This window comes from Apus apus, chromosome Z (genome assembly GCF_020740795.1).
Source record: "Apus apus isolate bApuApu2 chromosome Z, bApuApu2.pri.cur, whole genome shotgun sequence".
Lineage (NCBI taxonomy): Eukaryota > Metazoa > Chordata > Aves > Apodiformes > Apodidae > Apus > Apus apus.
The window spans coordinates 64159269-64176731 of NC_067312.1; the positions used below are offsets into that span (position 1 = coordinate 64159269).

At 41.6% G+C, this 17463-nt stretch overlaps 1 protein-coding gene across 1 annotated transcript; it reads left to right on the forward strand.

Moving 5' to 3' along the window:
* The first annotated feature begins 7350 nt into the window (after window positions 1–7350).
* Window positions 7351–16734, forward strand: CHRNA6 (cholinergic receptor nicotinic alpha 6 subunit). The gene is made up of 6 exons (XM_051642588.1): window positions 7351–7603; window positions 9770–9909; window positions 11742–11786; window positions 12766–12875; window positions 12991–13972; window positions 16551–16734. The coding sequence occupies exons 1-6, from the start codon at window positions 7525–7527 to the stop codon at window positions 16671–16673; spliced, it is 1479 nt and encodes a 492-aa protein (XP_051498548.1). The 5' UTR covers window positions 7351–7524; the 3' UTR covers window positions 16674–16734.
* Window positions 16735–17463: the final 729 nt, after the last annotated feature.

The window sequence follows — 17463 nt, forward strand, 5'->3', positions numbered from 1 at the left end:
TTATGTACTAAGGCAGAAGATGTTTTTAATTAATGTTTCCACTTCCTCCCTCTCTCAGGCACAATGCTCATTATGAGGTTGCTGTTACTCTCTTTTCTTCCTTCCAAATGCTTTTTCAGAGCACAACAGAAAATATGGTTTCTGACCACAATGACATCAAGCTTTCTCCTTATACATTTTGGCCGGAGGCACAAGAGGTATTGATGGCTGGGTCTGTCCTAGAAACGTCTGTATTCATAAGTTTCACAAAACCATGCATTAAATGAAGTGTACAGATCTTTGTAGCTGTCAGACAGTCATTTAACAAGAAATAAAGCATTGCTACATAAAGAAGAAAGATATAAAAGAAGAAAAAGAAGAAAGTGTCAACTTTGCTGGTGGCCTTCATGCCTACCTCACTGATATAAAGGTGTCTGTAGGAGAGATAGACTTGTCCACCAACCTACCAAAAGCAAGATCCTGCCACTTGGCTCTTGTTAATCTGAATGCACCTCTTTGTGCTTTCAGTCAGTTACTCTTTTCTTAGTGGGTTTGCTCCTCACATAGTAGAGGGTAGATTTTCTTTCTTCCTGAATTACCTGAAGATTTGCATCGTAATTTCTCACCCATTGAAATAGGAAAGGGCAGCTGCTCTGCTTTAGCAGCCTTTAAGTGCTCTCCTTCCCGATGGAAAGTTATGCCAGCCCCAAAACATTAAAAAATCATAACTTAGGCATCCCAAAGTGACACGTTTCAGGACCACTGGATCTTTGGTCACTTATACTGCAGTGTCTTTATTCTTTGAGGCTCTGAAGATGATGAGTAATTTAAATTCTGTCAGTCCCACAGCTGTTTTTCTCAGTACACTTTGTTTGAAAGCCAGCAGTTAAGTAATGAATAACATGGATTTACAATATTTTCAGCTCAAGCCTGGATTTTTGGCTAAGTGGTTCTGTTTGCAGAAGGATGGCACAATTTTCTAAGGCTAATAAAGTCCTCTCCCTCCCCTTCATATAAATCAATGGAAAATTGAAATATTTCACATAGGAGGCATGTCATGATGAGATTTCATAGGAGATGTCGCTTGCCTGCTTGGTCTTCTAAGGCTGCTGTATGTCATTACAGTCATAGCATGTTCCTCTTCTGCTCACCAAGGGCTCTGTTAGGAAGTTTAGGTTTGGCCAAATACTTCTTTTTATCAGTTTTAGTTTTTTACCTGAAAGGAAATTGAAATGTCTTATGAAAATGTGCATGATTTTCTGACAAACGGTAGAAATGGTTCAGAAACAATAGCTCTGGGCTATCTAAAACAGCACTGCCAAGTCATGTTGGCATAATCTGAGTACAAGTTCTGTGGCACAGTGGAGACTCAGTTTCAGCACTGAGATAACAGTTTTCTCTTTCAAAGAGGGAGAAGTTCTCTAGAGACTTGCACCAGTTCCATCTGGAGAAGATGTATGTCCCCTGAGAATTCTGATCAAAGTTCTCAGCTGATGGGAAATCCAAGCATACTAAATGTGTTTCATTGCATGTCAAGGGTCTGACATCAGTGCTCTAAATCTGCATACTTTGGTATGTTTTCCTGAAGTAAAAAAAAAACATTTACACAATTTCTCAGTTCCACATGGAATTTTAGCAGAACTATTGAGTTCTGACTGACTAAATTCCTGCCTATTTTCATTAGTCATTTTACTCCCAGATTTCTCAAGATTTTGTGTCTTTAGTTTTTGCCAGAAGAGCTCCTGTTGAAGAGCTCCTGTTGACCAATTTCCAGTGAAATACGATGAAAAAAACAAAAATAGGGTCTTAGTATCAGGTGAAAATATGGTGGTGAATATACGTGATTTTCCAGGAGCTATCCCTTTGTGGTTAGTGCCCTGAAGTCCACATTTTCATGTTCAATTTATATTGACGCTGTGATTGCTCAGTGCTTTGCCTTTTCCAAGTGTTGTCATGACCATTGAGATTTTCTTCCTTCTCCATGCCTTGTCACTTGGTAGAAATCTGAGGGATCACAAGAGTCAAGCTCTCTTTGTCCATGGCTGGCATCCTGGAAAAAGTCTGATCTTCTGCCTTTGATCCTGATCTGTGCATTCTTGAATCCAGTTCCCATCTGCTGCTAACTCCAGGATACCAGTCTGGGACTTTCCCAGGGCCTGCTGTGCAGCTTCAGTGGGGATGTGTTACTTGGGGAGAGGGCATGTGGGGAGGGGGCAGGGTGAGTATTACTTGATCTGTATCTATTTGTGCATGTTTCTTTATTTTCCTTTTTTATCATTAGTATCTCATTTAAGCTGTGTAGTTTACTTTCCAACCCGAAAGTCTCTCTTCCTTACTCTCTTTTCATTCTCTTTCTGGGAAGGGAGAGAGGCTTATAAAGAACATCTGATACTCATTTAATTGCTGGCCCAGCATTAAACCTTCTAAAGATGATATGCCAGATTTCACACAGGTGCATGGCTCTGCACATGTATGCACATACAGGAGAGAAGACAACATAATCTATTCAGAGTTGTGTGAGGGTGTTCTTCCATGTGGCTCAGTGTGAGCATAGGAGGTCCTGCTTCAGCACCTGTGGAAGCTGATACACATTTGTGCTTTGTGCTGTGGGTTTCAGTGCTGGAACACTGAGCCTGAGGAGCAGGCTTCAGAGGACAGAACATTCGAGAAAGGGGAGCACAGAGAGAGAGAGAAAGAAAGAGAGACAAAGGGATCTCCAGTAGTGGGGTAAAGAGGAGGGAGGAGTAGAAAGACAGAAGTTGAAGCAGGCATAAACGGAGGAAAAGAATCAGAACAAGTAAAAGGAGCAGAAAGGACTAAGAGAAGGGGGAGGAAAATTGCCACTTTTCTCTCCCTCCTGTCTTTCTCACCACTTCTTGATTCCCTGGTTCTTTGTCAAACGAGGAAAAGAGACAGGAAGATAGGTAGATAGAGAGGAGGAAAAAAAGAGAGGCGAGAAAAAAGGCAGAATGAAACAAGTTTGGAGGAGAGAAGCAGGTTGGGAGCAGAAGGCTTTGTGGTAATTATGGGAGTGTTTTCAACATGGGCAGATGCGTGGTGAAGAGGGAGGAAAAGAAAGTGGGTACAAGAGGTCAGAGGCTAGGTCACTGGAGGGTGACACAGGAGATTAGGATACTGCCATGATGAACTCACAGAAGAAGAGAAGGAAAACACTAAGCTCACTCAAAAGCAGGGAAGGTGAGAAGTGGAAACCTAAAGCTCATCAAACAAGCATTTGCATACTGAACTGGAGGAGAGAGGGTAGGGCTGGGGGAGAGAATGTAGTTCAGAAACAAAGAGCAGGAGCAGCCAATAAAAACAGCTGAGGCAAAACAGCTCCCGGATGATGTTAGAAAGGAGAAGGTAGGAAGCAATTAGTTGCTCTGCCTTAGTAATAGATAAATACTTGTTAGTGAAAGATATCTGTGGCAACACAGTTCATAGATGCTGAAGTTTTACCCAACTACTTGTGTGAAAAATGTCTCTTGGTGATTTCCAGTTTCAGCCCAGTGCTCACTGAGTGAGATAGAGCACGTCAGGGGGTTGTTCCAGAGATGGCCTCTGACTCTGTGCCCAAGGTCCGCAATGCCTTGAATTGTGAAAAAGCCTGCTTTACTTTCTACTGTCAGCTGGAGTTGCTGCTGACAAGGGATGGCAGCTTAGCTTGAAAGGTCTGGAAGGTGACAGTCTCCAACTAGCATGAATCAGAACAGAGCATTTTAAGATAAAATGTCTGTGTTCACAAACAGCTGAGTTGTCCATGCAGCACAGACATGGAAAAAGCACCAGTCCAAACAACCTTTGCAAGCTAAACTACTCTTTCATCAAGTCAGAGCCTGCACTGCAGCTTCATGTCCCAGTCTTTACAGCTGGTCCTTCATTTCCATGCTCAGTTAAAGCATATCCCCCTCTCAGAGATCCCTTCTCTGTCTGTGATCTTCACCAAGTTTCCTCTTTCCCTTAACTTTGCTAATACACAATCTATCCAACTGACTACAGAATTATCAGTAAGGTGGTGGGGTTTGACTGATGTTTTCCCTATCCCATTATAGGTTCCTTCCTCTAGCATAATTTTTATTAGCAGTAGGTGTGTTGTGCTGGAGGAAGTGCTATGTGTGAATACCCAGATGGAAGGGAGCTGTAGCTGAGTTGATTGCTTCTTTAGTATCTGTCTGCTTGCTAAAGCAGTAAGTAGCAGAGTAGACATAACATGCAATGCTGTGGAGATCCCAGCCATCTTCACAGCTATTTCAGCACAGCCATAGCAAGCAGATGCACAGGTAGCCCTGAGGAAGAAAATAGTGAGAAACAGTTCATGCCCCCACAGTGCTTCTAGACCAGCAATAGAAGGAGGAACAGGTTGCCCCTGGGTGCAAATTCACTTGCCCAGTGGTAGTTAGCAAATAGTCCACAGGAGTGGGGAGTGAACTCCCACATAGAATTCAGTGGCTTTTCAGCAGGTGGTCAATGAGTGGCTTGCCATGGAAAAGGTGTTTGTCACAGCCGCACTGCAGATGAACCCCGTTGCATTGTCAAAGCCTACAAACAATTCAGATACAGCTCTCCAGCAGAGAACTACTTGACTCTAGAGCCATTCAAACCTAGGGCTTACTCCAAAAGTCAGGATCTGTGTCATTAGCATTACCAGTAGCAACAGGGCATATGCTTTCAGCAGAATTACAGGGCACACAGGCAACCCTCCAAATGGGTCCTAATGTTTTTTTCACAGTCAACACTATGCAACTTTTACAATGTCATGCTCTAGTGGTGAAATGCATCCATGTGCTAGAAACCTTTATAGTGGGCAGATTTTGTGCATCCCTGCAAGCTGCTTGTCCTCTTTTGCTTGAGCTACCTTGCCTCAAGGAAGAAGACCAGAGATTTTGCTCTGAGTCAGTATGTTCTTGGAGGATAAAAGCACACGTGAAGGGAGTAAATCAGCCTTTTATTCCATAAATTGAGGGAAAGGAAGAGTGAAAACCTGTCTATGTGCTTGCTGTTTGAGCCTGGCATGTTGACACCTTCCTTGGCCAGTTCATGCTGGTTTCAGTTAGATTCCTTACCTAGTGGCAATGTTTCACAAAGTTTTTGTTCCACTTCCAAGTGGTTCTGTGTTGCTGAGGCAGTGCCTCAGCTGGTCTCTGGCCCCTCCATCTGGATGCCTCTTCAACTGCTTGTTGTGGCCCAGTTTGTACTCTGCTGCCTCTTCATCATTTCCCAAAGGTAGCACCCACTCCAGCAGGGTCCTACCAGAAGGGCAGGTGTGTCACAACCCCTTCTGCCATCTGTGCACGGAATGGTTGGCATTGCCTCCTAACTCAGCCTTCTTCCCTAGTCCCCTCATCCCCATAACAAAGCTGCTCTTTACCTAGCTGGCCTGCCATTGCTCTCCTTCTCATTAGGGTGGTAATACACTCATTACCCTCACCTCTGAAGATCTTTCTGTTTAACCCAGATAAGCCTTTGCAGGTCTGTTCCTTTCTTACATGTGATTCCCTGGCCTGTCAGTTTTTTGGAAGAACAAAAAGTTTGGAAATGTCAAAACATTTTGTCCTGGGGTCAGTTTGTTTTCAAATTCCATCAGACTATGTTACCATGTGTCATTTTTCTGTAAACACTGGACTTTTAACAAGAGTGCTTATGCCATGACTACAGCCAGCCACAGGCATCCGTCCTGTGATGCTCCATGGCTGCATAATTCTGTTAAGCACAGTGCACCATGGGCAGCATAAATTCAAGGAGGAAGTATGAGCTTCATTGGATAAGGTTAGGGAACTACAAGGTTATGGAGCTGGACTTGTTAACATCATTCTAACAAACATTGTAACTTGGGAAAGCCACAGAATCACAGAATCCTTACAGTTGGAAAGACCTAAAATCAAAAAGCAAATTTTTTTGTGTGTGCGATTTTTACTATTTTTTTCTTGGAAACCGTTGGCAAAATGGAAATTTTCAATAAAAATAATTATGCTGAAACCCATGTTTTCATCTTAAAATTATTTGTAAGGAGAATAGATACCTAACTTCAGCTTGGAGATGCCTCATAGCATGCCTTGTGGCCTCTACCTCACCTACAACAATACTTAGTTTGCTGCTGCTTTTGAGAGTGCAAAATGACTCCCAGCTCACCAAACACTCTTTTGGTTTAATTTTTTGTTGTTGTTTTTTTTCCTCTCTGCTGAATGCTCCTTGACTCCAGTGCGTGAGCCTCTGTTGGTAATCCTCCAAGGCTGCCTTTTCATTGTAGTATTTTTGCTATTCAGGCAACTCATTCCTAAGCTTCTTGCTTCTGACAGACCTCTTCCCTTCTACCTGTATTTTAACAACTTGTATGGAAGATAAATCGCATTCTCACCCTGAGCTGCTGCATTGCCTCTGTGTCTTGCGGTATGAAGGGCATGCTTTTTCTGTTTCTGGTTTTTCTCTCCACACTACCACAACAATGTAATTGCTTGGAAATCAGCTGCATTTCTGTTTTGATCAAATCATTCATCCAGTCACTCAGACTTGTTCATGCTGGATTGAGCACACATAAAGGAGGTGCCCTGTCTGAGCTGCTTTCTTGGAGGCTGGATGGCACCAGTTAATCTGTGATGCCTTCCACTTCTCTGCAGTGAAACCTCAGTTTCTCAGACCCTTTGCCTGTAGATTATTTTCAGCTTTCCTGTTGCAAGACCATGCATGCTCAGCACTTGAGGAGTGAACACACGTCAATCTCTACAGGATCAGATTATCTGGTTCTTTAATTTCTGTGATTACAAGTATCTCTGTCCCAGTGAACTTGGTCAGATAGGCACTTCTGCAACAGCTCCTGATGCTTTTCCTTTGTTCTTCTACTGTTTCTACACTAGCAGGATACTGGCATAGGAATCACTGCACACAGGAAAACTGAAGAACTTGGCATGCTTAGCATGCATCTGTCAGATGGCAATAAAAATTTACTTGCCTTGTATTTATTCACTCAGACTACTGTCAGGCATGCCTGTCACATGGTGCTGTACTTGTTTCAAGGTTCAGATGGTAAAGTTGTAAAAATCATATAGCATCTATTTCTCCTGCTGCAGAAACAGAAGTTATTTCATCTCTGCATATTCTGATGGGCTCACTCAAGTGCACACCAGGCAACAGCGAAAGCATCTGCTTTTGGACGACTGTTCTTTATTCAGTGGGTGGAGGGCTGAGTGAATTCCCCCTTCTGCTCCACGCTGGCTGCCCTGTGTCTTGCCGTCCCTCCCTCTCCTGCACTCTTGTACGTTCCTCCAGAGGCAAGGGTGCGGGTGACTGGAAATGTGAAAAGTCACCTGATAGGATGCTGCCTGACTCCCTTCTCTGCACAGCATAAGCTCTCCTCGCCTGGAGGTAGTGGAAGCAACTCTGGAAAGGCTTTGCTCTGCTCAGCAGTCTGCAGAGTTTGCTGCAAATGCAAAACTGAAATCTATCTTTGTATTGCCTTCTTACCATCCAAGGGGCTTGTATATCTTCTTGCCTTCTGTTTCTTTACCCAAACCTCTCTTTTCAAAAGGAATCTCTATTCTGCTGCTAGCAATGCATCATGAGAGGTGGCTTTCTTGGTGTTACCCTGCTTTCTGTGTGTGGGCATTCGTGTTCACATCCTTGATTAAAGGTAGGCTCTCTTTGATACTAGTCTCTAAAATATTTTCTAGTCACTGTCTCTGCAATGTAAAAATACAATGTAAAGCTTGTATGAGCTATTTCTAACCTGAAATCTGAAACATTTCAACAGTATTTTAGGAGAGCTAAAGCAATACTAGTTTTCACACAAAAACTTTATTTTCATTTGATAACTAATTGAAGAATTGTCTCTAGCAAAGAAAGAAAATGAAAAAGGAGTTCTAGTAATTCTATTCAGTGCTTGAATTTTGCAATTGCTGAAATAATGCAGACTAAAGATGTGCACATTTGGTACTCACACCTTCAGAAGTGAGAACTATATATGCTTTTCTTCACTGTTTTTTGTGATCTATGGTTAAATATGCTGGAGTGATTTCCATGCACATGTATCACTGAGGTTCAGTGGGATTTCTGCTTTTAAATCAATACATCTTTTTTGGAAGTCTGTCATCTGATGATGATCAAGACATATATGAATTACAGTGCTTGTCTTAGAAAGGCATAAGGCATTGTCTTAAAGCAGTGCAAATGGGAGGAGATCTGAAGTATAAAATTGAAAGGCCTAAATGCTTGTCTGTTTCTGTTATTTTATTTTAAAATCTGTGTCTTTTAAGAAGCCAGTAGGAAAATTGCAAATGAACATGATTTTAGACTCACTGGCTTTAGTCAGGAGACTTGTAGGAGATTCATGTTCTCACAGTAGGGTACTTCTAGTCACAGTGCATGAGATGAGGAGTAAATCTGAAAAGGAAATTGCAATTTCCTTTTTGAATGGCACAATTCATGATGTAGACACGGGCAAACTTTGCCGATATTCATGCATCTCTTCTGAACAATGCTGAAAGGCTGAAACAAAATATCAAGTCATAGAACCTTTACTAGAGTTTTATTTCTATACATGTAAGTCACCAATAACCAGTGTTTCAGCTTTTGATAATCCTCTGAATCTGAGCATGCTTTTTATCACCTTAGAGAATGAAATGGCTTTTTTTTCAAAACAGGAAGGATGGCCTAAGCATGGAAACAGGTCTGTATGCTGAGACTAAGCATATCCCTGTAGGGCAGCTGTGCAACCACAGGCCCTTATGTTCACCAAAGGAAATGTAAATTGCAAATTTATGTCCTGTGCTGTGTCAGAGACCAAGCTGCCTGACACAAACCCTTCTATGTTTAGATTTTAGCAGTCATAAAGCCTTATAGTGATTGTTTTCCTGTCATGTTCTGGTGCGGTATGGGATTAATACAAAAGTTTATGACCATGTATTTGAAAAAATAGTTTTTTCCTCTGTTGTATCAGTAATGTTTTTGGCATCATCATACAGCTTTGATAATACAGCTGTGATCAATATGAGGAGCAAGCAAGTTCTAAATCTTTACCTCATAAAGTATATTGAATTTATGTGCTGGATTATAGTAGTGCATTGAAATAGCAAAGTCTCTCAAGAAAAATATTTTTTCTGAGCTGATGCCACCACATGATTTAATCTTGCCTTTTGAAATCAAACTCTGTAGCCTTTAGCACTGTGAAAATACCTACTTAAGCTTTGGGCTGTACACAAAGGATTAAGGGCATTCTTCTGTACTCTGCAGTGAGGCAGCTCAGTGCCTGTCATGTACCTTATTCCCGCTAAGCCATCCAGTCTGTCCTGGATTGACTGGGGGTTACAGATGTGATCTGCTTGTTCCCAAAGAACAGCTCTGGATAACAAAGGTGCATGCTAGTCTAAGAAATTTTAGTATTTCCACTTTTTTTTTTTTCTTATAGAACTTAATAAATGAGCTTCCTTCAGAGCAAAAATTGCTATCTAAAGAGCTGAAATAGCAAATGTGAGGGTAAAATGTAGTTACAGTTTTTGAGACTAGTAGGAATCATTATAATCACCTAATCAGAGTCACCTAATGCCAGAGTCCCTGGCATAGATTTTTATGCAGGAGTTGCAGCTTCAGTTTTTAATTTCTGAGTAAACTCTCAGTTTTACCATAAAAATTCCCTAAGATGAGATCCACCATATTTATACTTTTTCTACTTCATGCCACCTTGTTCTACTTAGGCCTTATACTATGTTGGGCCAAACGAAGGCCCATAGGCTAGATCCAGCATAGTGATTCTGTGATTCTGTGATTTTGACATAGCTGCTCTTTGTCTTTGCCAACACAGATACCACAGGCTGCGAATCAGAGGAACGATTATTTCACAAACTTTTCTCCCAGTACAACCAGTTCATCAGGCCAGTGGAAAATGTGTCTGATCCTGTCACAGTGTATTTTGAAGTGGCCATTACCCAGCTTACAAATGTGGTAAGATTCCTTACAGAATCCTTGCAGAGATCTGGGGATGGTTGCAAACACAGGCAAATGCCTAAAGCTGCAGGTGTGATTGCGGTGGCTGCAGCAAAGTCCCACAGCTGACATTGCCGTGAGTGCACACGTGTACCTGCTGGGACTGCTGCTGTTCTTTCTGTCAGCCAAGTCGCTCCAGTTGCTCCAGTGAGCAGTTTGAACTGTGGAGCCATTTGCTTACTGTGTAGCATCCAGTCCTTCCACACTAGGCAGCAGACTCTGGCCCCTGGAGCAGCAGTATCAAATGTTCAAGTCTGCTCTCCACAGGGTTAGCCCGCTCCAGACATACTTACTTGTGTCCACATTGTGTAGCACGTGGCCTAGTTCTTTTATGGGGCCACTGTCATTTCCCAGTGGCCCTGAGAGAGAAAATTTTTTGCGTGCATGTGTGTATGTTTTCATTTTCAACCTGTTTCAAAATAGCATTAGAGCCCTGCAGCCTGCAGAGAGGTGTTTCAAAACATGGAACTGGAGAGGAATGCTGTGTGCTCTGGGGGTGCAGTGAACACAAGGGTGAATGTGCCCGAAGTGGCAGAGCTGCTGGGCAGAGCAGAGGGACTGTGGAAGAAGCAAAACCTGACCTCAACCCTTTCTGAAGTCTGTTCTGTGAAGCAAATTATCCACAGAACAGAGGCTGAATTTTGATTCTGAGATACCTAGTTGAGTCTGTACTTAAGTGACAGGCAAACAGTGAGGGGCAACATTCAACATCACCCAGGAGAGCTGTGCTATCTAAGAGTATAAATGAAAGCACTGTAAGTCCTCATGGTAAAGGCATTTGTCACCTGGAGTTCTTTTGTTGCAGTATTGTGTTTCCACCACAGAAAGCTTGGCAGGTTTCAGCAATTCTGTCTCATGTTGCAGCCCTGGCTTCCAGTGCTGGGTTTGAAGAAAAATAAGGAATATCATAAGTAAATCAGTTTGACTTACTAAAGAAAGAGGCATGATTTTTACAGAGGCTTGGGTAGTTTAGCCCATAGACAGGAAGTCTACAAGACTTTCAAAATTATCTTTGTGCTTAATGTTCAGTACACAATGCTGAAAACTCATCTACAACATTTTCTGCCTTTGGCTTTTAAATATCTTGGTTTTTTCAATCCATAAGCTTAAAAAGTAAGAACTACCCAAAGCAATATTATTGCAGATGTTTTCATTGTGAATGTCAGCCTGCATTCATAAGCGTATGTCATGAGTCTTTACAAATGCTTTTAGACTGAAGGCTCATTAGAACAGGGTCCAATCTTATTTTTTAGTCTCTTGCAGCATCTTCCTGATGTGTTGCCACTTGACAACAGCAATAATTCACTGTAAAAAGAATGTCTTCGTACAACAGTGACATAATCCAGTGCTGGTTTAGTGCGTCTGCTCCAGAGGTTTGCATGGAAGTGCAAGGACACTGTGGTACAGATGCCATTTTCCTTGAGTCTTGACCAGTACTGTGCTGCTTTTTAAATACTGAATCCAACAAAACACATAGCCACCAACAGAACTTTATTCCTCTGGTACTGGTCAGAGCAACTGTAAGTTTTGTGTCTTCCAGCTACTCAGGCTTCTGTCACGATGCACAATATGCAGCTCTTGTATGTCTGATATTTGTGGGGCATATTTCTCAGTAGAACTTTAAACATTTTTCAATAGAGCTGCACAGGACTATGCATTATATGTAAACCCCCTGGTTCCGTTAATGTGGAATTCCAGTTTCCATATTTATCAGAATATGTTTGTGGCCACTTCAGGATATTGTAACTGGTTTATGGACTGGAGATGTGCATGCCTGTGTTTCTTTCCAGGATGAAGTCAATCAGATTATGGAAACAAATCTGTGGCTAAGACACGTAAGTGACCACATTGCGTTTCTCATGCTTTTTGCGTTGATATGATGAAAAGTGTGTTACCTTGTGAGCTACATCCATAGAACAGGTGCTTGTTTGTAAACAAGGATCTTAATGGTAAGCATAAGGAGAAAGACACATTTGAAAATGTAATTTCTGTATTCTTATTTCCAATAAGTTACATCTCCAGTCTTTCCTTTGTGGTATATTCAACTTAGTGATCATTGTTTAGCTGGTAAATTTAGCTGGAAGTACCCATTAAAGAGTGATTAAATGAGCCCTTGGTCATCTCCATATTGAAGTTTCGAACCAAAGCATTTTTTAGCAGAAGGAACATGCCTTCATTTTTCCCAATGGTTTTAGCATTTATATATACAAAGACCTTTAGAGGACCTAAACTGCTGAGAAAAAAAGACCACTTCCACCAAAAGTATTTTCCCTCAGGCACTGAGTGTGGTCCTCACAGCGCTTTCTGTAAAAGCTACTGTTGTTATGATCAGGATCTCCAGGGTCAGCTGTGAAAGCATGGAGCATAGCCCCATGATAGGGCACTAGACAGCAATGCAACAGAGCTGCTGGGCATCCTTCACTGCCCCGACTTGGTAATTCACTACCCCTGTGGAACCAATAATGTTCCCTGCAGCAACTGCCCTTTAGTGTGCATATGCACTTCCTTTCTGCTGGGGATGCTGGGCTCCTTCAGCCCTCAGGGTGCACTCTCATGGTATCATCAGCAAGGCCTATATTTCCTCTTGGCAGTGAGGAAGATAACCTTGCACAGGTAAAGGTCTGTACTGATGTATCAAGACAGAGGAGGGGTCTCAGCATGTCAGCAATGTGTAACAGTCTTTCAGACTGTTGCCCCTTTCTAAACGTTCTACACTTTCAGTTATCATAGTCTGTCATTTTACAGGAACTTCTAAGGAGCAGATATTTGTTCATAATACAATGTTTTTTAAATCCTTATCCACTCTTATTTCAGATTTGGAATGACTACAAGTTGCAATGGGATCCCAGAGAATACGATGGCATTGAATTTGTTCGGGTACCAGCAGATAAAATTTGGAAACCGGATATTGTCTTGTATAATAAGTATGAACATTTTTCTATTTTACTAATTATCTCAACAATATCCTCTTGTGGTGTCCATGAGAGATATTTTGCTTTCATGGCAATTTTGTTTTCTTTGCCTCGTTTGTCTTTCTAGTGCTGTGGGAGATTTTCAAGTTGAAGGCAAGACCAAAGCCCTGCTTCGCTATGACGGAATGATCACCTGGACCCCACCAGCTATTTTTAAAAGCTCCTGTCCTATGGATATTACCTTTTTCCCATTTGATCATCAGAACTGTTCACTGAAATTTGGCTCATGGACCTATGACAAAGCCAAAATTGATCTTCTGATCATTGGATCCAAAGTAGATATGAATGACTTTTGGGAAAACAGTGAATGGGAAATAGTTGATGCTTCTGGTTACAAACATGACATCAAATACAACTGCTGTGAAGAGATCTACACAGACATAACATATTCCTTTTATATTCGAAGGCTGCCAATGTTTTACACCATAAATCTGATCATTCCCTGTCTCTTCATCTCGTTCCTGACTGTGTTAGTTTTTTACTTGCCATCTGACTGTGGTGAGAAAGTGACTCTTTGCATCTCTGTGCTGCTTTCTTTGACTGTATTTTTACTGGTGATCACAGAAACAATTCCATCCACCTCTTTAGTAATTCCCCTTGTCGGTGAGTACTTACTCTTCACTATGATATTTGTCACTCTCTCAATTGTCATCACAGTGTTTGTCCTGAATATACATTACAGGACTCCAACCACACACACAATGCCCAAGTGGGTAAAAACCATCTTTCTTAGACTGCTCCCCAAAGTCCTGTTGATGCAGAGACCACTAGAACAACAGAAAAAAAACATGTCTAGAAAAAGCGAGAAAGGACCAGCATCAGGCAAGTCAAAGCCCAGCAAACACAAAGATACCAAATTACTCAAGGAGCAGCGGTGCTGTCACTGTGATAAAGCAACTGAACTCACTGCCAGCAAACGAAGACGACTGAGCCATCAGCCACTGAAGTGGATGGCAGAGCATGTGGAGTACTCCCCAGAAGTGAAGGAAGTCATTAGCAGCGTTCAGTTCATCGCAGAGAACATGAGGTCTCAAAATGAAACCAAAGAGGTAAGGGAGGTAACATCCAGCTGGGCATGGGGTTGCAAGTCCAGCACTCCACAAGAGAACAGCAAGTGAAAACATGATCTAGGAGAGCAGCCCAGAGGAACTGGAGTTACTTGGTATTGAGATGAAAATTTTAAGACCTGTGAATGGGTCAAAAGTTTCCTACAGAAAGGCAGGAGATAAATCATCCCTTGGAGGTGGAACTGGAAAAGTGTTCTCCTCTGTTCTTCATCATTCCCCAGTGGATAATTTAAGCAGCAAAACAGTATCAGGTTAGATATGAAGAAAAGAGGAGGCTCATCAGCTTGTTGCAGCCATGGGGAATGAACTTTGATCAGCAGTAGTTCAGACAGACTTGATCTGCCATGAGGCAGGGCATAGACTAGATGGGACTTTTAAAGTCTCTTCCAGTCCAACTTCTGTACATCCTCAGAAGCAACCATCCTCCACTGCCCACCAACTTGCTCAGCCCTGGTAAGCGGTGACATCTCCCTACTAAGCATGCTATTTGCCAAACAGAGTGTTTTCTGTGTTAGTAATGGAGCATGCACATTTGGGAACTGCTTTTTAAGGAACAGGGCTTGTCTAGCAGCAGAGTAGTTGATCTGGAGTGGAGCCATTTTCATCCAGTGATAAATCTGGTAAAGCTATTCCTTTCAGGACACTGTTGTCTGTACTTTGTTTCAGTCTGCTGTGTGCAGATTTTTTTACAGTACTTGACTAAATGTGGCTGCAGCAATTCAGTATTTTAGGTCACGATAAGCATACATTGAAATAAAAGTTGAGTTTTGGGGGATGATGGATTAATAAAAACAGACAACAGATGAATAAAGAGAGATTAAAAAAAAGAGAGGGGGATTTAAAAATTAAACTTGGCATTTGGACTAATGGATTTGCTTTATAAAGCATAGGTTCATAAATAGGATAGATTTATAAATCTTTCATCTAACTGGGAATGCTGTCATAGAAAATTATGCATGGTGGAATTTAAGGAATTCTGAGGCCTTGTTCTCAGGTATAAACATAATCAACTAAAAGCTGCTCCAAAAAAGATTTTCTGACCTCCCCAAACACCCAGGCCTCACAAGGAAAAGGAATTTTCTAGTACTTCAAGATCATTTTTAGAAGTTCGTAGAACCTAATCTGTCTACGAAACAGGGAAATATTGAGAGGTATTCTTTCTATCAGAATATTTTGTTAAAATCAGCACAAATTCAGCCATCTTCTGTGCACCTCAAAATTACTTTTTTTTTTCCCCATTTTTTTATGTCCTGCAAAAGAAATTTCACCTGAAAACAAACCCCATAACTTTCTGAATAAAGGGCTATATTTAAGATCTGGTGACTGAATTCATAGGATGAGTGGGTAATACATGCCAGCCCAAGGCAAAATACAGGAATCTATCTTCTTTCATGAACTCTAGAAAATAAGAGGCTTTACTTAAACAGTCATACAACATGCTACCTTGATTATATAGGTCATTGTAAGTCTCCTGTTGCCAGTTTTCCTGCTTTGCATTTTGCAAATCTCTCCTGCCACATGAAATTATACTCTTAGTCTGGTGTGTGCATCAGCCGCTCTGTATCTTACCTTTCAAAACATAAAAGGGATGGGAAGCAAGATTTTTCATTTGGGAAAAATCCTCTCTCTGGGGAAAGAAGGGAGTTTGTTCTCAGGGAAGCACTGAGGAAATTGTTCTGGAGACAGCTTCTGCTTCAGCCAGACATACAAAGCTGTGTGGATAATATAATGCATTAGCCCTTTATAGATCAAAGTCCCTTAAAAGTTGTGGCAACATTTACAGCAGCTGGAGTCCTTGCTGCATTTTCCTTCACAAAATATGCAGCAGCAGCCTCTTGGAAGACCACATCCAGAAACTGAGAACACTAGTAGAACATCCCTCAGCAGAGAGCTCTAACCTGGTGACTAGTTTTACATGAGTGAATGTTGCTCTGATGCAGTGGTCCTTGTATTGTAGGTACAGTTTAAAGGACAACAACTTCACTGAGGGTATTTTTAACATGTATCTCTCAGACATACAAACCCCGCTCTGGCCTACGTGACACTAGTTTGTTCAGTCAGGGCCCTTGCTTTGCTATAGTATGTGTGTTCAGCTGTCCAGTTTGCTGAAATAAATGGGGCTTGATCAGCAAATTAGGCCAGGATAGTAAATTGTTTCTTACATGGGCTGTCAGGGTAAATCCTTTGACAGGGTCTAGAGATGTGCAGCTGTGGTGAGTCTGCCTGCTGCTAAACCACCCTGCTCTGCATCCACTACCTATTTGTTAGTGACAGCCTCACACCTATAGCTTTCCAACAGACTGGAATATTTAGAAAAATTGAGCAGCCTAGGACAGCATTGCATGTTCTCAGTCAAAAGTGATAAATACTATTAGGATATCAGCCCCCTGTGAAGACACTTGTAAACTGCAGCAACTATAAGCACGACAGTTAACATTGTTGACTGCATAAATATTCTGCCTCACATTCAAAGACACAAGGGACATTTCTACTACATAATGTCAACTCACAATTGCATGTTACATTACATGTAGTTTATCCTTTTTTTCTTCTCTTGCAGGTGGAAGATGATTGGAAATATGTAGCCATGGTGATAGACAGAGTATTTCTCTGGGTATTTATAATCCTGTGTGTGTTTGGGACTGTGGGGCTCTTTATCCAGCCATTAATAGCAGATACATAACTTGATCCACTGCTTTTATTTGCTTCTGTTCTTGTTTCATTTTTTGGTTCAGAACTGTCCCCTTTATTTCTCCCCTTTTACCTAATGCCTCTGCTCTTCACCTCCTCAGCACCCAGCTGCAGAGCAGAGGAGTAGGAGAAGGGAAGGTTCCTCTGGGAAAGCAAACAACCCAAAACAGAGTAAGAAGAGGGCCAGAAATGGGAGATGAGTATGTGGTTTTTCTACAGCAGAATTCCTGTGATTTTTACAGTGTCTGCCTCTATTGTCTTTCCCATGGTGAGATCAGCAGTAACAGTCACACTGAAGATCACAGGAACAGAGTGAAGTTATTTAGCTTTTCCCTTGGTTTCCGTACAGGGGCTATAGGAGAGTTCATTTCTGAGGGCACTGCCTAAAGAGGAAGCTACCTGGCTTCATTTTTCTCTTCTGAACATAACTCTTCCTCAGCTTTGGGTTAATTTACTTCTCCTCTCTATTTCTGTCCTTGTATAACAGCTAGTCTTTGGTATGGCACTTAGATGAGATACCACTGTACCAATGTTCTTTATTGAGCTTTTTTGTCAGGGCAGCCAGCAGCTGAAATAAAAGTACAATCAAAACAATCCCTTGACCCTGTAACATTTTCAGTACAATCTAAAATTGTGTTGGAATTGAATAATCTTCTGAAATACATGTGCACAAATGAGGGTCCCAGATCAACAAAGCACATGTTTACATTTATATTTGAAGTCAGATAGGTCTTAAGCACTTAATCATAATTGAAGACAAACCTGCTTAATACTTTGCACTG

Coding starts and splice junctions, on each gene's coding strand:
- CHRNA6 (XM_051642588.1), top strand. CDS start 7,525: ATGCATCATGAGAGGTGGCTTTCTTGGTGTTACCCTGCTTTCTGTGTG. Junction 9,910..11,741: donor TTACCCAGCTTACAAATGTG/GTAAGATTCCTT, acceptor GTTTCTTTCCAG/GATGAAGTCAATCAGATTAT. Junction 12,876..12,990: donor GATATTGTCTTGTATAATAA/GTATGAACATTT, acceptor TTGTCTTTCTAG/TGCTGTGGGAGATTTTCAAG.